The sequence below is a fragment of the Puma concolor genome, chromosome B1 (genome assembly GCF_028749965.1).
Source record: "Puma concolor isolate L17-30 chromosome B1, mPumCon1.1.hap2, whole genome shotgun sequence".
Classification (NCBI taxonomy): domain Eukaryota; kingdom Metazoa; phylum Chordata; class Mammalia; order Carnivora; family Felidae; genus Puma; species Puma concolor.
The window spans coordinates 175,130,153-175,148,197 of record NC_141670.1 but is presented as its reverse complement, the minus strand read 5'-3'; the positions used below and the strand labels follow the sequence as shown (position 1 = coordinate 175,148,197).

Genomic DNA, 18,045 nt, shown 5'->3' with positions numbered 1-18,045 from the left:
TCACAGAAATTTTTCTAATGAAGGAGGTAACATTTTTTGAAATATAATTTTGCAAAATTTAGAAAAGCTTGTTTTCTTTCTATGACTGGGGAGACTAGAAAGGAAGAATCAAGCAAAATAGGATGCGTAGGCTTTAAACATTATCTTTCTTGTTTTTTCTACCTAATAAAGAAATATAGATTCACTTAAGCAACTCCAACATTATGGAAATATACAACATAGAAACCAAAAGTTTTCTGTAATATAACCTCCCAGGCCTAAACCACTGTTACTATACCAAAGTGAAATCGCCAAAGTATACCAAAGTATGCCAAAGTACTGAATATAGATTCATTTAGACTTTTATTTCAATATATAAACCACCATATTAATATAATTTTCTCCATACCAGTAAATATAGAACTACCTCATTCTTTTTAATGGCTGTGTAACATTTTATCGCATTAATGAACTATAATTTATTGAATTCGTTTTTATTCTGTGGAAACATGAGCTGTTTTCAATTTTTCAGTATTACAAATAATTCTGGGATGAACACCGTTTTATAGAAGCCTTTGCAAACTTGTATTTCTGTAGGATACATTCTTAGAAATCCTTCGAGGAAGTGACATAAAAGTAGTCATTTTTCATTGAAATGATATTGCCAAATAACCATCATAAAGGCTGTATCAATTTCTATCCCCATGGTGTATGCAAGGCCCATTTCCCTACGGGAAGGGAGGATTTTTATAGGCAGTCTGTTCTTATCAGAGAGATTACAGAACCTTGAGACTCTTCATTCAGCTCCACAAATGTCTGTAGTTCACACATCTCTCTGGTTTCTAATAAATTAACATTAATAGAAGCTCTAAGTTTTGCCCAAAAAAGTCCACATTTACGCCTATCTTTGGGCCATTCCAAGTATGCTTTCTTTTCCATAAGAGCTTTCAGCTTAGGATACCTGGTAGGAATACAGTAGAGTGGAATGGGTTCTAGCAAGATAAAAATTATGTAATCAGAATTTTCATGGAAGAGATTTTGGTGGGCAAAGTAAAGTTCATAATAGCACCACTCACTCTGGACAAATTTGGGAGACAAAACAAAGATGGACTTACAGCTTTTCTCAATGCAGTTCGTGATATTTTCAGTAATGCTCTTGCCAGGATCAAAGTTTCCTTCATGAAGGCAAATCAAGTTCTCTTCTTTCTCTAGATTGGGAATTAATTCATGCTTCACCCAGGTAGAATCATGTTTATTGTATGAAATAAACACATAGAACTGGACATTTCTCTTGAGTTGTTCTTGGGTTGTCTTCCTAATCCTCTGCAATGTCTGTGTCCACTGACCTAGCATCCTGAGATACCAGGGCAGATCAAAGTAGAGGCAGCAGAAGGCCATAGCCGTCCCCAGAACTAGCATGATAACCACAATGGTGACAATCAACAGAGCTGTGTTGCAAGATAATTCAGGAAGATGAACATCCTTTAACCGAGTCCCCTTTAGATTCAAAGGGTATTCACAGATATATGAATCTGACCATCCAATCATCATGCCCTGTGAATATTTTTCCAGCTGAATGAAATCTCTTAATTCACAGGTACACCGGAATGGATTTCTTCCTGCATTCAGAGTCTTAACTTCCTGACAGCTCTGGAAAAAATCCAGAGATGGGCTGAGAATTAAGTTCATTTCAATGTTCAGAATTGAGAGTTTTCTGAAATGACTACACCCAGGAAGATCAGTTAGAAAGTTAAATGCGAGATTTAGTTCTCGCAAAGACTTCAGATGAATAATCTCTTTAGGGACAGTTTGAATTTTGTTATTATTCAGGTCAAGTATTTGAATACTTCTGGGCAAGCACCTGAAAACAGAATCAGCAAATTTGTTGGATGACAGGTTCATAGTGATCAAGGTTTCTGGCCAAAAGCAATTTTCATCATTTTCATATTGTAACAGATTCTGGCTGAGATCTAAGTGCTTCAAGGATGTGTTGTTGGCAAAGAAACTCACTAAAGAAAGTGTCTCCAATTTATTGCCCTTCAAAATTAAAGTTTTCAAATGAGGCAATTGGATAGGTTGCTTAAACAGGTCATCTGTTAAGATATTATCAGCAAAATTTAAATGTTTGAATCTTGTAGGATAATTAGGAAACCGCATGTGTGGCATTTGTGCATCTGATATAGTCAGGTTTTCTATATCCATTTTGGTAAAAAGCAAGTAGACCCTTTCCTGTGGAATATAAAAAATTCTGAACTGTATGTGCTCCAATTTTATAGTTCTCATTGCAGTATTTGAGTAATCAAATGAATTATGGTCAAGATAAACCTTGCCTCCAAAAGTCACATGTTGGACTTGGAAGCATTCTACTGATGTATGCCAAACAAACTGGAAGATGAGGAGAAGGTCGTCCCAGAGTAAATCAACTTTATTAAGCAATAGAATAGATGTCTTGGAATTCGCTAAAGTAAGATTTTGTTGAGTTTCATAACTTGAAAATTGGCTTTTGCCATCTATGTTTGTCATTTCTAGTATTTTTGAAGTCTTGATTCCGTCACGCAAAAGAACCCAGAAATTTGTGTTCATTGGTAAAACAATATGAAGTTTTGTTGTGTTTAAGATGGGCAGGCTACCTTCTTCATAATAAGAAAGACTTCTTAATCCTAAGAAGACTGTATTTAGATGCAAATGAGCAATTTTCTGGAAATCTGATTTTCGTATTTTTGCCCCGCTCAAACCCAGGATTTCCAGATGTGACATGTTGCCAGCCTCCTCATGGATAGGCACGCTGTCAAAGTCATTGAAAGAAAGATCTAAATGTCTGAGACCTGCCAGTGAATACCAAGTTACAATCTTCAATCTGTTGTAAGACAAATCTAAATATCTTAACTCTCTGTTGAATTCAAAGGTCTTGATATCCAGCTCTTGGATTCTGTTATGGCATAGAATCAAAACTTTCAGTTTAGAGACAGAACGAAAATCTGAACTCTGAAGCTGAGAAAGGAGGTTGTAGGATAAATCCAGTGTGGTTGTGGTTGGGCTCAAGTCTGCAGGAACCTTTCTTAGGGACATGTTGGAGCAGTTGGTTGTCAATTCCCTGTCTTCTGGTGGCTTTGACGTGTAGCCCGGCACTGACATAACAATACTACAAAATACATAAACGCTTCTGATAAGTGTCATTGTAATTCCAAGGATTCAATCACTTGGTTCCTTCATATGGATGATGAAGATGAGTTCAAAATCCTAGAAAGATATATAATGTTAAATGGTTATGTCATTTTTTAAATCCTACAGGATTATTTTTGATGCCCAAAATTCACTATATTCACCAAGAGTTTGGAACAGAGTTCTAACCTGTATATTGAGTCTTTGACATGATCTGAGATCATGACATGATCTGAGAGTTTGGCTTACAGATTTCCAAGCCAGTTGCTGTGCATATCCCCATCACTGAGGCAAGTCAGAATTCCCAGAAGGGATACATATAATAGTTGGCAGAAGTGCCCTTCTCCCAGTTCAACTTCGGAATTTCATTGCCATGCCATATTCAACACTCCCTTGCATCCCATTTGGATAGCCTGAAGGCTTTAAGAAAATTGAAAGTGAAAAATTTTAAGATTTTATTCTTTTAGAGAAGTTTAAGGCTCACAGAAAGATTGAGGAGAAAGTATAGAAATTTTTCCATATCCCCCCAACCGCCACACCTGCATGGCCTCCCCAGTTAGCAACATTCTCCATCAGTATGGCACACTTGTTACAATAGATGGACCTACATTGACACAATATAATCACTCAAAGTCCACAATTGACATTATTGTTCACTCTTGGTGTTGGACATTCTATGAGTTTGGACAAACGTATAGTGGCATGCATTCATCATTATGCATACATTCATTGCCCTAAAAATCCTCTATGCTCTGCCTATTCATCTTCCTTGTACTCCACAACCCTTTAGAACCATTGATATTTTTATTGTCTCCATAGTTTTGTCCTTTTCAGACTGTCATTTGGCTGGAAACATACAGTATATAGCTTTTTCAGATTGGCTTATTTTACTTACTAGTATGCATTTAAAGTTCCTCCATTCTTTGCATAGTTTGATAGTTTGTTTCCTTTTAGCACAGTATAGTATTCCATTATCCGGATGTACCATAGTTTGTTTATCCATTCACCTACTGAAGGACATGTTGGTTTCTTCCAAGTTTTGGCAATTATGAATACAGCAGCTATAAACATCTATGTGCAGTTTTTGTGCAAGATTTAAACTCTCAATGAAGGTACTTTGTTATTACCAAATACTATGGGCTCCTGAATTAACGTCAAGGAATTGTTCCTCAACTTTTACATTTGTGGACATAGAGAGTCCTTTGAGCTAATATCTGATTTTCAACAATGCTTACCCATACACATGGAAGGTCTAAAACAGAAATAAACAGAATTGTTCATGTCCTTATGGTTCCATATGTCTTCAGGTTGGTGGCAACAGCAATCTGGATCACTGACAAATAAGAGAAATAATGATAATAACAGTTTCCATTTCTTGGGGGCTTTCTACAGTGCCAAAATATATACACCATGTCTGCACAGGTACATGGGCACACACACCACATAGCTTCTCAGAACAATGGGATAGCATGAACAGCAGAGAGGTCTCACTACACCATATCTTCCCATGAAGTATTATATCTTTTGTTCCTCCTGCTGTTCTGTGGGAGTGACCAGCCTGAGGAAAGTGAGGGTTGGTGTGTATTGGGCACATGTATTAAGCAGAATATACACGCATGTATTAAGCAGGAAAACTCTCACCAAGGTACTTACCTCACCTTGGTGTTTTCCCAGTGCATGGTGTAGGAAGACATAAAGTTTAAGAGTTTACAAATTTAATATTAGAATCTAACCACTTTTTGATAGAGACCCAGGGGGTCTTTCCTATCAACCTTGTGCCTCTTCAGTCATTTCCACCCAACAAACAGAGGAATCTTTAAAATGTACATCAGAATCTGACCCTCTTCTAGTACAAATCCTCCACTATTTTCTTATTTCAACTGGAGGAAAATCCTGAGTCCTTGCAACAGCTGACATCTTCAACCCATTTCTCCAACTCTAGTCTGGTCATTCCTTACACTTTCCAAGCATGCTCCCACATCAGATTTTTGAACTTGGATTTGCTGTTCTTTTTCCAAAATACACTTTCCCTAGATGACAAGTGGCATGCTCCCTCACTCCCTTCACATCTCTGCATGAAGATCACCACATCAGAGAGACTTTTTTGACCACCCTCTACAAAATATCACTCCCCACTCTCTATTCTCCTTATCTTAAAGTTATGTTTCTTTTCTTTTTTAAAAAACATTTTTATGTTCATTATTTTTGAGAGACAGAGAGAGACAGAGCATGAGCAGGGGAGGGGCAGAGAGAGAGAGAGGGAGACACACAATTCAAAGCACGCTCCAAGCTCAGAGCTATCAGCAGAGCCTGATGTGGGGCTTGAAGTCGTGAACTGCAAGATCATGACTTGAGCTGAAGTCAGATGCTTAACCAACTGAGCCACCCAGGTGCCCCAAAAAGTTATTTTTCTTTCTAGCCCTTCTCACCACCTAACATGCACATTTATTATTTTTTTATAGACTCTCTTTTCTTACCCCTTACTAGAATGTAAGCTATGTAGGAACAGAAGTTCTATCTGTTTTATTCACTGCTATAGCCCCAGTGCCCAGAAAAGTTCCCAGCAGAGTGGGTACTTAATAAATATATTGAATAATGAATATTATGAAAAACTTAGTTCTTTAATTGCCTCTGTTCTGTGTCCAAACAACTTGAAGTCTGACTCTTCTCTCAAAGTCCTCAGAATTCTGCATCCATGAGTTTCCTCATCTGTAAAATGCAGGAAATAGTACTCCCCTCCCAGAGTTTCAAGATAAATAAATGAGATAATATGTATGAAGGCATGGTGGGGGGACAAAACAGGCAGAACTCATACAAGAGGACACCTGGAATATTACCTCATGCTCATCTAGATTTTTCTTTCTCTAGAACCTGCCTAAGTTTGTCGTTGTTGTTTAGAAATTCTAGAAAATGTGGACATTTCCCAAAATAACTTAAAAATGAAATACTTTATAAAACTATTTTGTAGAATATAGAAAAATGGATACAGAAATGCTTGACCATCTTGTGACATGACTGTAAAGAGAAAACTTTGATTTTGATATTCCTTGTCCATTGTGTGCTCAGGGGAAGAAAGCACAAAAGACACTGGGTGGGGAATGGGGTTGAGAAGATGGTAACCTGGAACTGGCCTGGGGTTTTCACCTTTCCACTGAGAATATTCTTCCAATTTATCCCAGGTAGCCTTTTCTTGGTCACTCCTTTTTATATGACACTTAATATAGCATCCAATGATCAATATAAGAACAAACCATGAACATAAAAAAAAGAGCCCCTATAATACAACTTTATGTTCATGATAATTTTCCAGACTTTAAAAATATGGGAAAATAAATTTGTTACCAGTACCATAACATTAATCCATTGCCCACCTTTAGGATGACCTTAGTAACTTGTCCTGGGTGATGAATCCATACATTTATATCTATTCAAGGCAGATAGCATCTCCACTCCATACTGACTCTGTCATGCAAATGAGGCAGTGGCCACTTGATGTCTTTTTAATAACAACCACTAACATTCATTGAGCTATGTAATACTAATTGTATATAGCTTGATCCTTACAACAACAGCCTTACAGCATCACTGCTACCGCAGTTCACCTTTCACAGATATGGAAGGTGGTGCTTAGAGAGGTCATATGACTGTCTCAGAGTCACAAAGTTAATAGATGGTGAGTCCAGTGCCTGGTGTCTTAGCCCCTCAGCTACCTTGTCTCTCTAGGGTGAGTCAAGGTAAATTTGTTTTCAAAATATCTTGTAATAAACTAATCATAATAAAATTATATCTCACTAAGTCATACTGATTCTTTAAACTTTCCCATCATAGAGTCCAAGGAACCTAATGAGTAAGTCTGCAAATGCCACACAGTTTAGGTTTTATATCAATTACTTATAAGGACTGACATGGACTGAACCATTCTGTTGAGCCCTGTCTTGTTTAAGCCACTATATTTTGTTACAGCAGCCAACCTATGTCCTAACTACATACTGTTACATTTAGAATAAAACCCAAACACATGAAATTGGTTTATAACACTCTCCATGAGCTGCTCTTGCTTCTTTCTAGGATCTCTCTTCATACCACCCTTCTCCTGGCCCTCTACACTCCAGTCATACTGTCCTTCTTTTTGCTCCCTGGCCACAACTATACTCACTCTGACCTTAGGACTTTGCACTGGATTTCCCGCCCCCCTCTCCCTTGGGTTACTCTTTCCCAACCCTTCCTTGGCTGGATCTCTCTTCTCATTTAGATCTTGGCTTAAAAAGTTTATCTCCTAAGGGCACCTGGGTGGCTTAGTTGGTTGAGCCTCCGACTTTGGCTCAGGTCATGATCTCACGGTCTGTGGGTTTGAGCCCCGCGTCAGGCTCCGTGCTGACAGCTCAGAGCCTGGAGCCTGCTTCGAATTCTGTGTCTCCCTCTCCCTCTGCCCCTCCTCTGCTCACACTCTGTCTCTCTCTCAGCAATAAAAAAATTTTTGAAAAAAAAAGTTTATCTCCTCTAAGAGTCCTGACTTGACCATCTACCTAATCTAAACTGGCCAGACTTGCTATTAGTTCACATCACCTTATTTTATTTCTCTTCAAAACAGAGCACTTGTTTATTGACTGTCTCTTCCACATCTTACACCCATGAGAGAAGAAAGGAGCTGATGAGCTTTTTCACTTCTGTATCCCCACCTAATAGAATAGTGCACAAAGCACATGCTCAGTAAATACTTTTTAAATGTATCTATGAATGAGGGGTGCCTAGCCGGCTCAGTTGTTGAAGTGTGTGACCCTTGATCTCAGGGTTTTGAGTTCGAGCTCCACATAGGGTGTAGAGATTACTTTGAAAAATAAAGTCTTTTAAAATAAATAAATAAATTCAATTCTGTATCTCTTAGCACATGATGGCACATAATATGTTCTCAAGAATGTGTGTTGAATGAATGAATTTGTGTTGTGAATTCCTGATATGGTGTAGTACATGATGGTCAGATCATGAGTTTGGTGTTGGGGACTGATAGATTTGTGTTCAAGTCCTATCTTAGTCATTTACTGCCTGTGTTAACCTAGACTATTTATTTAACTGCTGAAAGGTTCAATTTTTCATCTATAAAATAAATTTTGTGCAGAGGCACAAGAGATCACGTATATAAATCACTGTTGCCATGTGTGGCTTATTCAAATGGTAGCAGTTATCTAGGCCAAGGGTAGGGTGATTTCAGACACAAATTTTAAGGAGTGTCAAGAAATTCAAGAATCAAGATAAACAATGTTTTAATGGAATATTTTAAAATTAATTTTAACATAAAAATTCACAATGAACAAAATATCAAAAATTTTCGTGAAGACAGGATCAGTATTACTGAATTTTGCTTTTGTCTCAGGATCCAATGTGGCTTGGCAGGACACTGACAGTTATAGTCATTAAACTGACAAAAGTGTTTTTAACATCATCATCTCACAGAGTAATTAAATTTTTAGCAGCTTACTTAAAGCCCCTAGGTTCGGAGGCTATAAGCCCTTGAAAAATGCGACAATATCTAACCTAGTTGCTACTTCTAGAATCCCCTGAAAGGAGGTGTCATGATCTCTATACATTACTCACCTCTTCTCCCTACCCAATACCACAACCTCATCTGTAATTTATTCTAAAGAAGGGAGAGGAACTAACTCTTTTGAACTTTCCTTAATGTAAGAAAATAAAAAGGTCCTATCTCTCAGTCAATGCATGTGCACTATGGCATTTCATTACAACATTTTAAAAAGTATAACATAAAATTTTTATGAAAGATGCATTCAATATGTATTGCATATTTTTATCATACTCCTCCTACTATTACTACTCTGCTGAAAATAGGTAAAAAAGAGAATGACTTTTAATAGCTTATGATTTAAAAATCCAAATCAAAAGACACTATGAAATGACTATTAGTGATTTATCAAAGAATACTTAACCATCTAACTTTTCTTTTCCCAGTGATGCAAAAAAGTAGAGAAAGGGTTAAAACCTATAGCATGTTGTACAATCTTTGCAACATAAGAAAGAGCAAGAATGACATTTTTTGGGTGTCACCTATGTGCCTGGCATAGAGCTAAATGTTTTCCATACACTATCTTGTTCAATCCCTTCAATAACTTAACAAAATGGTGGCCTTTTTAAAAAAGGCTTTTTTAATGTTTGTTTATTTTTGAGAGACAGCACGTGCGCATACATGAGCAGGCGAGGGGCAGACAGAGAGAGAGAGAGAGGGAGACACAGAATCTGAAGCAGGCTGCAGGTTCTAAATTTTTTTTTTTTCAACGTTTATTTATTTTTGGGACAGAGAGAGACAGAGCATGAACGGGGGAGGGGCAGAGAGAGAGGGAGACACAGAATCGGAAAGAGGCTCCAGGCCATCAGCACAGAGCCCCACTCAGGGCTCGAACTCACAAATCGTGAGATCATGACCTGAGCCAAAGTCAGACGCTTCACTGACTGAGCCACCCAGGTGCCCCCACCCCTAATCATTTTTAAGTGTGGTGCCATCAAGTACATTCATATGGTTGTGCAACCATCACACTGTCTATCTGTAGATCTTCTCATCTTCCCAACCATAAGCTCTAGACTCATTAAACAATAACTCCACATTCCCCTTCCTCTCCACCCATGGGGTCCACTATTACATTCTCTGCAGGAGTTTGACTACCTTAGGCACTTCATATGAGTGGAATCATGCAATGTTTGCCCTTTTGTGACTGGCTTAGTGTGTAATGTTTTCGAGGTTCTTCCATGTTGTAATGTGTCTCAGAATTTCCTTCTCTCTCTCTCTGTCTCTCTCTCTCTCTGTCTTCTAATAACTGAGCCACCTCAAAACTCACTGGTAATGCTAGAAGCATTCTACACTCATCATCTCAGCCCTCCTGCCTCAAATCTGGCCACAGTTGCGTGACTACCTGGTGTAACTGTCACAGTCTTTAAAGGGTGATTGCCCAATTAAACTTATTGTTGACTCCTTATCTAACCTTTTAAGAGGGCACATCTCTATAGCTTCCTGGGACTTCATTCTCTGGTTGGGGTGGCAGGGTGGAAATTATTCCAGTCTGTTCTCTGAAATCTCACCTCCCTTGATGAGAGTTCTTTGGGGCCCAGTTACCCTTTCTGGTCTAGTAATAACTAAAACAAACAAAAAAACCAAAAATGTTTCTAATACTTTCGTTGAAAACAGTGAGGTCCACACGTATCTCATTTCACCTTTCATATTGGACTAGTCTGGCCTCCATGATCAAAACCTGTTCTTCAGGAAATCCTTCTCACTACATAGCAGTGGTGGTAAGGCTCAGTGATGTACCCTCCATTGTCATTCTGGTTCCTTTATGTATCTTTCTTTCTCTAACTGCTCTCACTCTGACTTCAAGATCGAAAGTTTTGTTAAAGAAAAAATTATTCCTAACTCTTGTTAAAGAATGGTAAGGCAGGACTCTGTTCTTCCCTGTTGTGGTATATATTAGAATTGTCTTCTTTAAAGCTGAGTAATATTTTATTTTGTGTATATACCATATTTCTTCATCCACTCATCCATCAATGGATATTTGGGTTGTTTCACCTTTTGGCTATTGTGAATAATATTCCTATGAACATGGGGGTTCAAGTCCCTGCTTCCAATTCTATTGGGTTTATACCTAGAAGTGGAATTGCTGGATCATATGGCAATTTTTGGATTAATTTTTTTCAGAACTGCCATATTGTTTCCCAAAGCATTTTAGAGCACTTTGAAGGTTCCTTCCTGCAAAGTTCAGATCAGGGCACCTGGGTGGCTCAGTCGGTTAAGTATCTGACTCTTGATTTCGGCTCAGGTCATGATCTTGTGGTTGAGATCAAGCCCCTCCTTGGACTCCACACTGACATTGTAGAGCCTGCTTGGGATTCTCCCTCTCTTTCTCTCTGTCTCTGCCCCTCCCCCATTTGTATGTGAGCTGTCTCTCTCTCAAAATAAATAAATAAACTTCAAAAAAAAATTCTTGTTCTAAGAATGTACTCCCTTCCCAATTTCATATATACATAAACCTATTATAATCATTCATTTTTTAATTGGCCATTCCTCTTGTGGACAATCCATTTGGAAGTTTTTATCTTCACTGGTGATATCCAGCAGTGTCACCTAAATATTTAGTGTAAATAAAATCTTAAAAATGAGATTTTTTTTTAAACAATAATATTGGTGGGGGATGCTTGGGTGGCTCAGTTGGTTAAGCATCCAACTACTTTTGATTTTGGCTTAGGTCATGATCTCATGGTCATGGGATCAAGCCCTGCATCAGGCTCTGCTCTGGGCATGGAGCCCGCTTAAGATTCTCTCTCCCTCTGCCCCTCTCCCCCACTTGTGCTCTCTCTCTCTAAAAAAAAATAAAAACAAAAGCAAAATAATAACATTGGGGTTTTTCATAAAAAAATGTAATGCATGTATTTCTGCACATACTTTAGGAGGAAACCATACAATAAATAACAGCATAGAGAAAAACAACAACAGAAAATGAACAGTCTACTGCACACTAAACATATGCAAACATGTCTATAAAAATAGGTAACTGGAGGCACACCCATTAGGAGTGCAGGGAGGGAATTCCTAGTTTGTTGGATAAACTAAGCTCTAAAATCTCTTTCATTTCAGAAGTTCTCAAACCACTATAATCAGGACACTCACATTCTATTGTGGTCCTCTTATGGAAAAAATTACTTATATTTTTTTTTGCTGTCCAAAGGCATATTCTTCCTTTTTCAGAGCTCAAAATGTTTAAACACTTTGCCCTGCCAGTGAATGGAGTTTCTTTTACTTGTTTTTTAAAATTTGTTTATTTTGAGAGGGGGGAGGGGTAAAGAGAGAGAATCCCACAGAGACTCCACACTGTGAGTGCAGAGCCTGATATCAGGTTCTATCTCACTAACCATGAGATCATGACCTGAGCTGAAATCAAGAGTCAGACAGACACTTAACTGACTGAGCCACCTGGTGCCCCTTCTTTACTTATTTTTTAATTTACTTATCAAAAACAAGTGGAGCCCAGTTAAACAGTAGTATTCTGGGGTCACCTGGGTGGCTCAGTCGGTTAAGCATCCAATTCTTTTTTTTTTTTTTTTTTTTTCAACGTTTATTTATTTTTGGGACAGAGAGAGACAGAGCATGAACGGGGGAGGGGCAGAGAGAGAGGGAGACACAGAATCGGAAACAGGCTCCAGGCTCCGAGCCATCAGCCCAGAGCCCGACGCGGGGCTCGAACTCACGGACCGCGAGATCATGACCTGGCTGAAGTCGGACGCTTAACTGACCGCGCCACCCAGGCGCCCCTAAGCATCCAATTCTTGATCTCAGCTCAGGTCATGGTCACACAGTTGGTAAGATCGAGCTCCACATCAGGCTCTGTGCTGATAGCACAGAATCTGCTTGGGATTTTCTCTCTCCCTGTCTCTTTGCCCCTCTTCTGCTTGTACTCTGTCTCTCTCAAAATAAATAAATATTTTTTTAAAGCAGTATTCTGTCATTATCGCCATCATCATCATCATGATAGCTTGATTTACTTTTCTAAAGTAAATACAGGAAGTATTATAGGAAGTATTACATACAAGATATTGGCTAATCCTCACCAGAAACTCCACAAAACTTGCGTATAATTCCCATTTGACAGATGATGAAACTAGTCCAGAGAGAATAAGAAACTTGCCCAAGGTAATCATCCAGTAAGAAATGGAGTCAAGATTCAAAACTGAGCCTGTCTGAGTCAAAGGCCACAGTGTTTTCACTATTCCAGGTGACCAAAAGTTTATGTACTACTCTCTCTGCCTTCATCTGGAATTTCTAAATATTTAAATCCTTATTTACACTTAGCAGTAGTAACAGTAAGCTCAAAACCATATTCACTGATAATTTGGGGGTATAATTTTTTTTTATTCTCTTCAAAAATCTTTCCCCTTTATCCGTCCCTTTTTTCCCCTCTTCTCTTACTCTGAGCTTCGGAGATATCTGCCATGGTAACACCTCCACACACACATACAAACACATACACTCTCTCTTTCACATAATTTTCCCCTCTTAAGATATCCTTCATATATAAGTTCCAGTGAACAGAGAACCCTTTGTTACCTTAGGTGGTTGGAGGTTTATTTTAAAGATACTCCAGAAGTAAGGAAGGCTACCAGATCTCACAGAGAACTTATAAAAAAAAAAATGGCTAACACAGTAGCCCTGGTTGGACCATCTTATTGTATCTTCCAAAGTGGGCAAAGGCTGTTCTCTACTCTAGTAATGAGTCAACTTCTCTTTGACTCTTCCTCTTTCTTAATCTGCTCCTCTTTCTGCTGCCAGCTTCTCTTTATTGCTGCCTTTGCTTCCATTTCTTACTACAGCCTGTTCTTAGTGTTATAGCTTATGGGGAGGACAGAGGCTCATAATGAGGGTACTTCCCAAAGGTAAGAAATCTTATTGAATCTTTGTATCCAAGGAGCTCCAAAATGGAGTATCTCTATTTGGCAGAGGACCCATATCTGATAGTATACTGGCCTATTTTACATCTTGCCTTTGGTAAGGCCTAGGTCCCTGATCTGGGCAGGTAGGAAAGTCCTGTATTTCAAGGCTTCCAACTGGTGGAAGGAAGAGACTGGGGTTGCTTAAAGCCACCGCAGGCTAGCTCATAGTCTAGTACTAAGTATGTGTTGAGTAAAGTTCCTCTAGTTTAGTTAGAAATACCAGTAAGAGAAAATAGTGACATAGTGTATTTTTTCTGAATTAATATTTCTCAAAAATAAAAGGTAACAAAATTCTCACATGGTTAGGAAATTCTAATACTTTATCATTCATTTACTATACTTGACAAGTATAAGGAAGGGAAAACATTTTTGTTTGAACAAATAAATTGAATGGTCCTAAATATGTAATGGAAACCTAAAGAAAGACTTTGCAGAGATTTGGTAAATACTTCATGATCAACGAGTAGAGCAGCACTGTCCAATAGAATATAGATGATGAAAGCCACACAAGTAACTTTAAGTTACCTAGTAACCATATTTATTTTATTTTATTTTATTTTATTTTATTTTATTTTATTTTGCTTAATGTTTATTTATTTTTGAGAGAGAGACACACAGTATGTGCAGGGGAGGGGCAGAGAGAGAGGGAGACCACAGAATCCAAAGCAGGCTCCAAGTTTCATGCTGTCAGCCCAGAGCCGGATATGGGGCTCCAACCTACAAACTATGAGATCATGACCTGAGCTGAAGTCTGATGCTTACCTGACTAAGCCACCCAGGTGCTCTTCTAGTAACTACATTTAAAGAGACAAAAAGAAACAGGTTAAGTTAGTTTCAATATATATTGAATCAATTGATATATTGTATCAAAATATTAACATATAGTCAAAATAAAAACTATTAAGATATTTCTTTTTTTTTTCATTCAGCATGTTAGAAGTCTGCTACGTGTTTTACATTTCCAGCACAATTCAACTCAAACTTGTCACATTTCAAGCACTTGACAGCCAAATATGGCTAGTGGTTACCATATTGAACAAATAGGGCTAGAGCCTTAAGCTAATTAATGACCATCCTATAATTAGCCAACAAACTGGAACTCCTGTTCACCCACAGAATTTTCCCCACTAATGCAAAATATTGATATTTCTCATTTCCTCACCTCTTCTAATTCCAACTCCTGCTCCCTTTCTCAAATAATCCTATTCACTCTTCAAATGACCCTATTGTAGAAACATCTATCTGGACCTGTGTCCTCAGAAATTACCCCAAAGGCATTAGGGATAAGCCTATGTATACATATACATATACATATTAGAGGTAGAATGGGGGAAAGAAGAGGGAAGATAAGCAAATAAGAAAGATTAAAGAAGGAAAGAGACAGGGGCATCTGGGTGGCTTAGTTGGTTAAGCATCCAACTTTGGCTTAGGTCATGAGCTCACGGTTCATGGTTTCAACCCCCCATGTCAAGCTCTGTGCTGACAGCGTGGAGCCTGGAGCCTGATTCAGATTCTGTGTCTACCTCTCTTTCTGCTCCTCCCCCACTCATACTACTGTCCCTCTCTCACTCTCTCTCTCTCTCTAATTCTCTCTCAAAAATAAATAAGCTTTTAAAAAAAATTTAAAAAGGAAAGAGAAAATGGAAGGCTTTTAAAAGCAGAAAAGATAGCAAATCTAAAGGAGAAAACAAAAACATAGGGGAAAGAACAGGGGACAACAAAATGGAGAAAATCAGGATGAAGACAAGGGACAGGATAGGAATGGAGATCAAAAATAAGTGGTGGGGGGGGGGAATAAAATTTATAAGCTAAAGAAAGGAGTGGCAAAGGGAAAAAAAGTAGAGAAGGAAAGGAGGGAAGTCTGGGTTTCTCATCCAGGTGCCCATTATTATTATAGCTTTATTAATAGGTTGCTTAATATTTGTTGTATTTTTTTTTAATGTTTCTGTATTTATTCTGAGAGAGAGAAAGCATGAGTAAGCGAGGGATAGAGAGAGAGGGAGAGAGAGAGACTCCCAAGCAGGCTTCTCGCTCAGCACACAGCTGGACACAGGGCTTGATCTCATGACCATGAGATCATGGCCTGAGCCAAAATCAGGAGTCAGACACTTAACCGCCTGAGCCACCCAGGCACCCCACTTAATGTTTGTTTTAGACCAAGTTATAGAGAAACACAATAATGTAACAAACATCCTGTAAGACACATCAACAGGAGAAATCTCCCGAGATTTCTTTGTTTTCAACCAAATACTTACAATGTTTTGATTGAATATGAAAAAATTACACACTGAATCAGATATCTTCCAATATATCCAGTGGTGTGCTAGAGCTGGGTTATACCAGCTCATAAGAGCAAAGTTTTAATTTTTAAGCATTTTGTGAAACAGTTGCCCAAAACAACTATTATTAAAAATTAAATTGTATATGCTTGCAATTAAATAAACTATATTAAAAACAAAATAATAGATACTCAAACCTCATCACTTCATAATTATTTTTTAGATATTTACTATTTATTATGTTCTTAAAGTTATTTATGTGTTTTATATCTGTATAGCTGAAACACCATAGAGAATTAATAACATTGTCTTTCTTGGTTTTTACCTGCTATAGTGGAACACATACTCCAGTAATTTCCTAAGAAAAAGTGTTTTGAGGGTTAATTTAGAGCAGGAGCTTAATGTCCTCCTTCATATTTGATCAATTGTTTGGCTGTCTCTAAATTCCTAAGTTCCAAATAATTTTCCCCACACAATTTTATTTTCTAGCTTCTGGTGTTGAGAAGTGTAATGCCATCTTAATTTGTGACTCCTTGTATATGCATTTCTCCTTCTCTCTGGAAAATTTTTGGATCATTGTCTAACATTATTCTAAAATTATCCTAAAATTTCAAGAGGTGGTGCCATGTACTATTAATTTTGCTGGGTGTAGTTAAGAGTTTCATGTCTTTCAATGGAATATCTTTCCTTTATTACTTTGACAATGTCTCCTCCTCCATTTTCTCTGTCTAGAATACTTATTAGATGTAGGTGGACTTCCCAGATTTAGGCTTTTATTTCTTATTTTTTCTCTTACATTGGCAATTAATCCTTTTGTTCTTTTTTTAAATGTCTATCTTAAAGGGGGGGGCGCAGAGAGAGAGAGGGAACAGAGTATCTGAAGCAGGCTCTGTGCTGACAGCAGAGAGCTCAATGTGGGACACCAACTCACAAACCATGAGACCGTGACCTGAGCCAAAATCAGACGCTTAACCGACTGAGCCACCCAGGTGCCCCAATCCTTTCGTTCTTACTCCTTAAAACTTCCCTTAGCATATTTTCCAAGTCTTCAATTTCTTTGGGGGACAGGGCTATCTTATTTAAGTTCTAAGAAGTATCTCCAAGTTGTCTTGGAAGAAAAGTCAGCATCCTTGTAGGCCTGCCTGTTAACCACATCATCAATATGCAGCATTCCTTCCCCCGACTCTCAAATACATAGCGCCTGGGACCTTGTTGATTAACTTTGATAATGGATCTTTATTAAGGGTGGCCATCCACTTGAATGGGTGTTAATTTGTGGAATTCAAGAAGTGACTGTGTCCTAGTGTGAGGATGAAGTCCATCAGAGAGCTTTGGGGCAGTGAAGGAAAGCAGGGATGAGCAGGTCCAAAGTGCTGGGGAGCCACAGAAAGTTCAAAAAGAGGTAGCCAGGAAATTCAGCACACTCCTGAAATCCTCAGGAGGCACTGCTTTCCTGTAACTACACAGGTTGGGGACTTGAATGGTTTTACTTGAAAATAAAAGGAAAAACTAGAAACTATAGTGATATTTGGGTTGCATTAGTAATGTCAGAGTTTTTCATTGGTTTGTTTTCCAACCGAATCTTCTTTTGAACTGTCCATCTTATTGCCAATATAACAACTGGGATTTAGTGCTTTTCTATTTTGTTCTACTAGTTCTTTATGTAAAAGAACTACCTCTGTGAAAAATACTGGCGGTATTTTGATAGGGATTGCATTAAGTGTGTAGATTGCTGGGGCACCTGGGTAGCACAGCTAGTTGAATATCTGACTCTTGATTTTGGCTCAGGTCATGATCTCATGGTTCATGGGATCGAGGCCCATGTTGGGTTCTGCACTGACAGCATGGAGCCTGCTTGGGATTCTCTCTGTCCCTCTTTCTCTGCCCCTCCCCCTGCTTGTGTCCTTTCTCCTCTCTCAAAATAAATAAATACACATTAAAAAAATAAATGTGTAGATTGCTTTGGGACATTTTAACAATATTTGCTTTTCCAACCCATGAGCATGGAATTTTTTTCCATTTCTCTGTGTCATCTTCAATTTCCTTCATCAGTGTTTTATACTTTTCAAAGTACAGATATTATACTTCTTTGGTTGGTTTATTCCTAGGTATCTTACATTTTTGGGTACAATTGTAACTG

The 18,045-nt window shown here is 38.2% G+C and overlaps 1 protein-coding gene across 5 annotated transcripts; it reads right to left on the bottom strand.

The window, feature by feature from the left end:
- Positions 1–325: 325 nt before the first annotated feature.
- Positions 326–9,373, bottom strand: TLR10 (toll like receptor 10). 5 transcript variants are annotated; one of them, XM_086705236.1, is made up of 3 exons: positions 4,037–9,373; positions 3,331–3,561; positions 326–3,219 (listed from the first exon to the last, which is right to left on the bottom strand). In XM_086705236.1, the coding sequence occupies exon 3, from the start codon at positions 3,154–3,156 to the stop codon at positions 727–729; it is 2,430 nt and encodes an 809-aa protein (XP_086561362.1). In that variant the 5' UTR covers positions 3,157–3,219; positions 3,331–3,561; positions 4,037–9,373; the 3' UTR covers positions 326–726. The 5 variants fall into 5 exon arrangements, with proteins under 5 accessions (XP_086561362.1, XP_086561361.1, XP_086561360.1 ...); XM_086705235.1 differs by having other exon boundaries at positions 3,331–4,151; positions 4,377–9,373; XM_086705234.1 differs by having other exon boundaries at positions 4,377–9,373.
- Between the last annotated feature and the right edge of the window lie 8,672 nt (positions 9,374–18,045).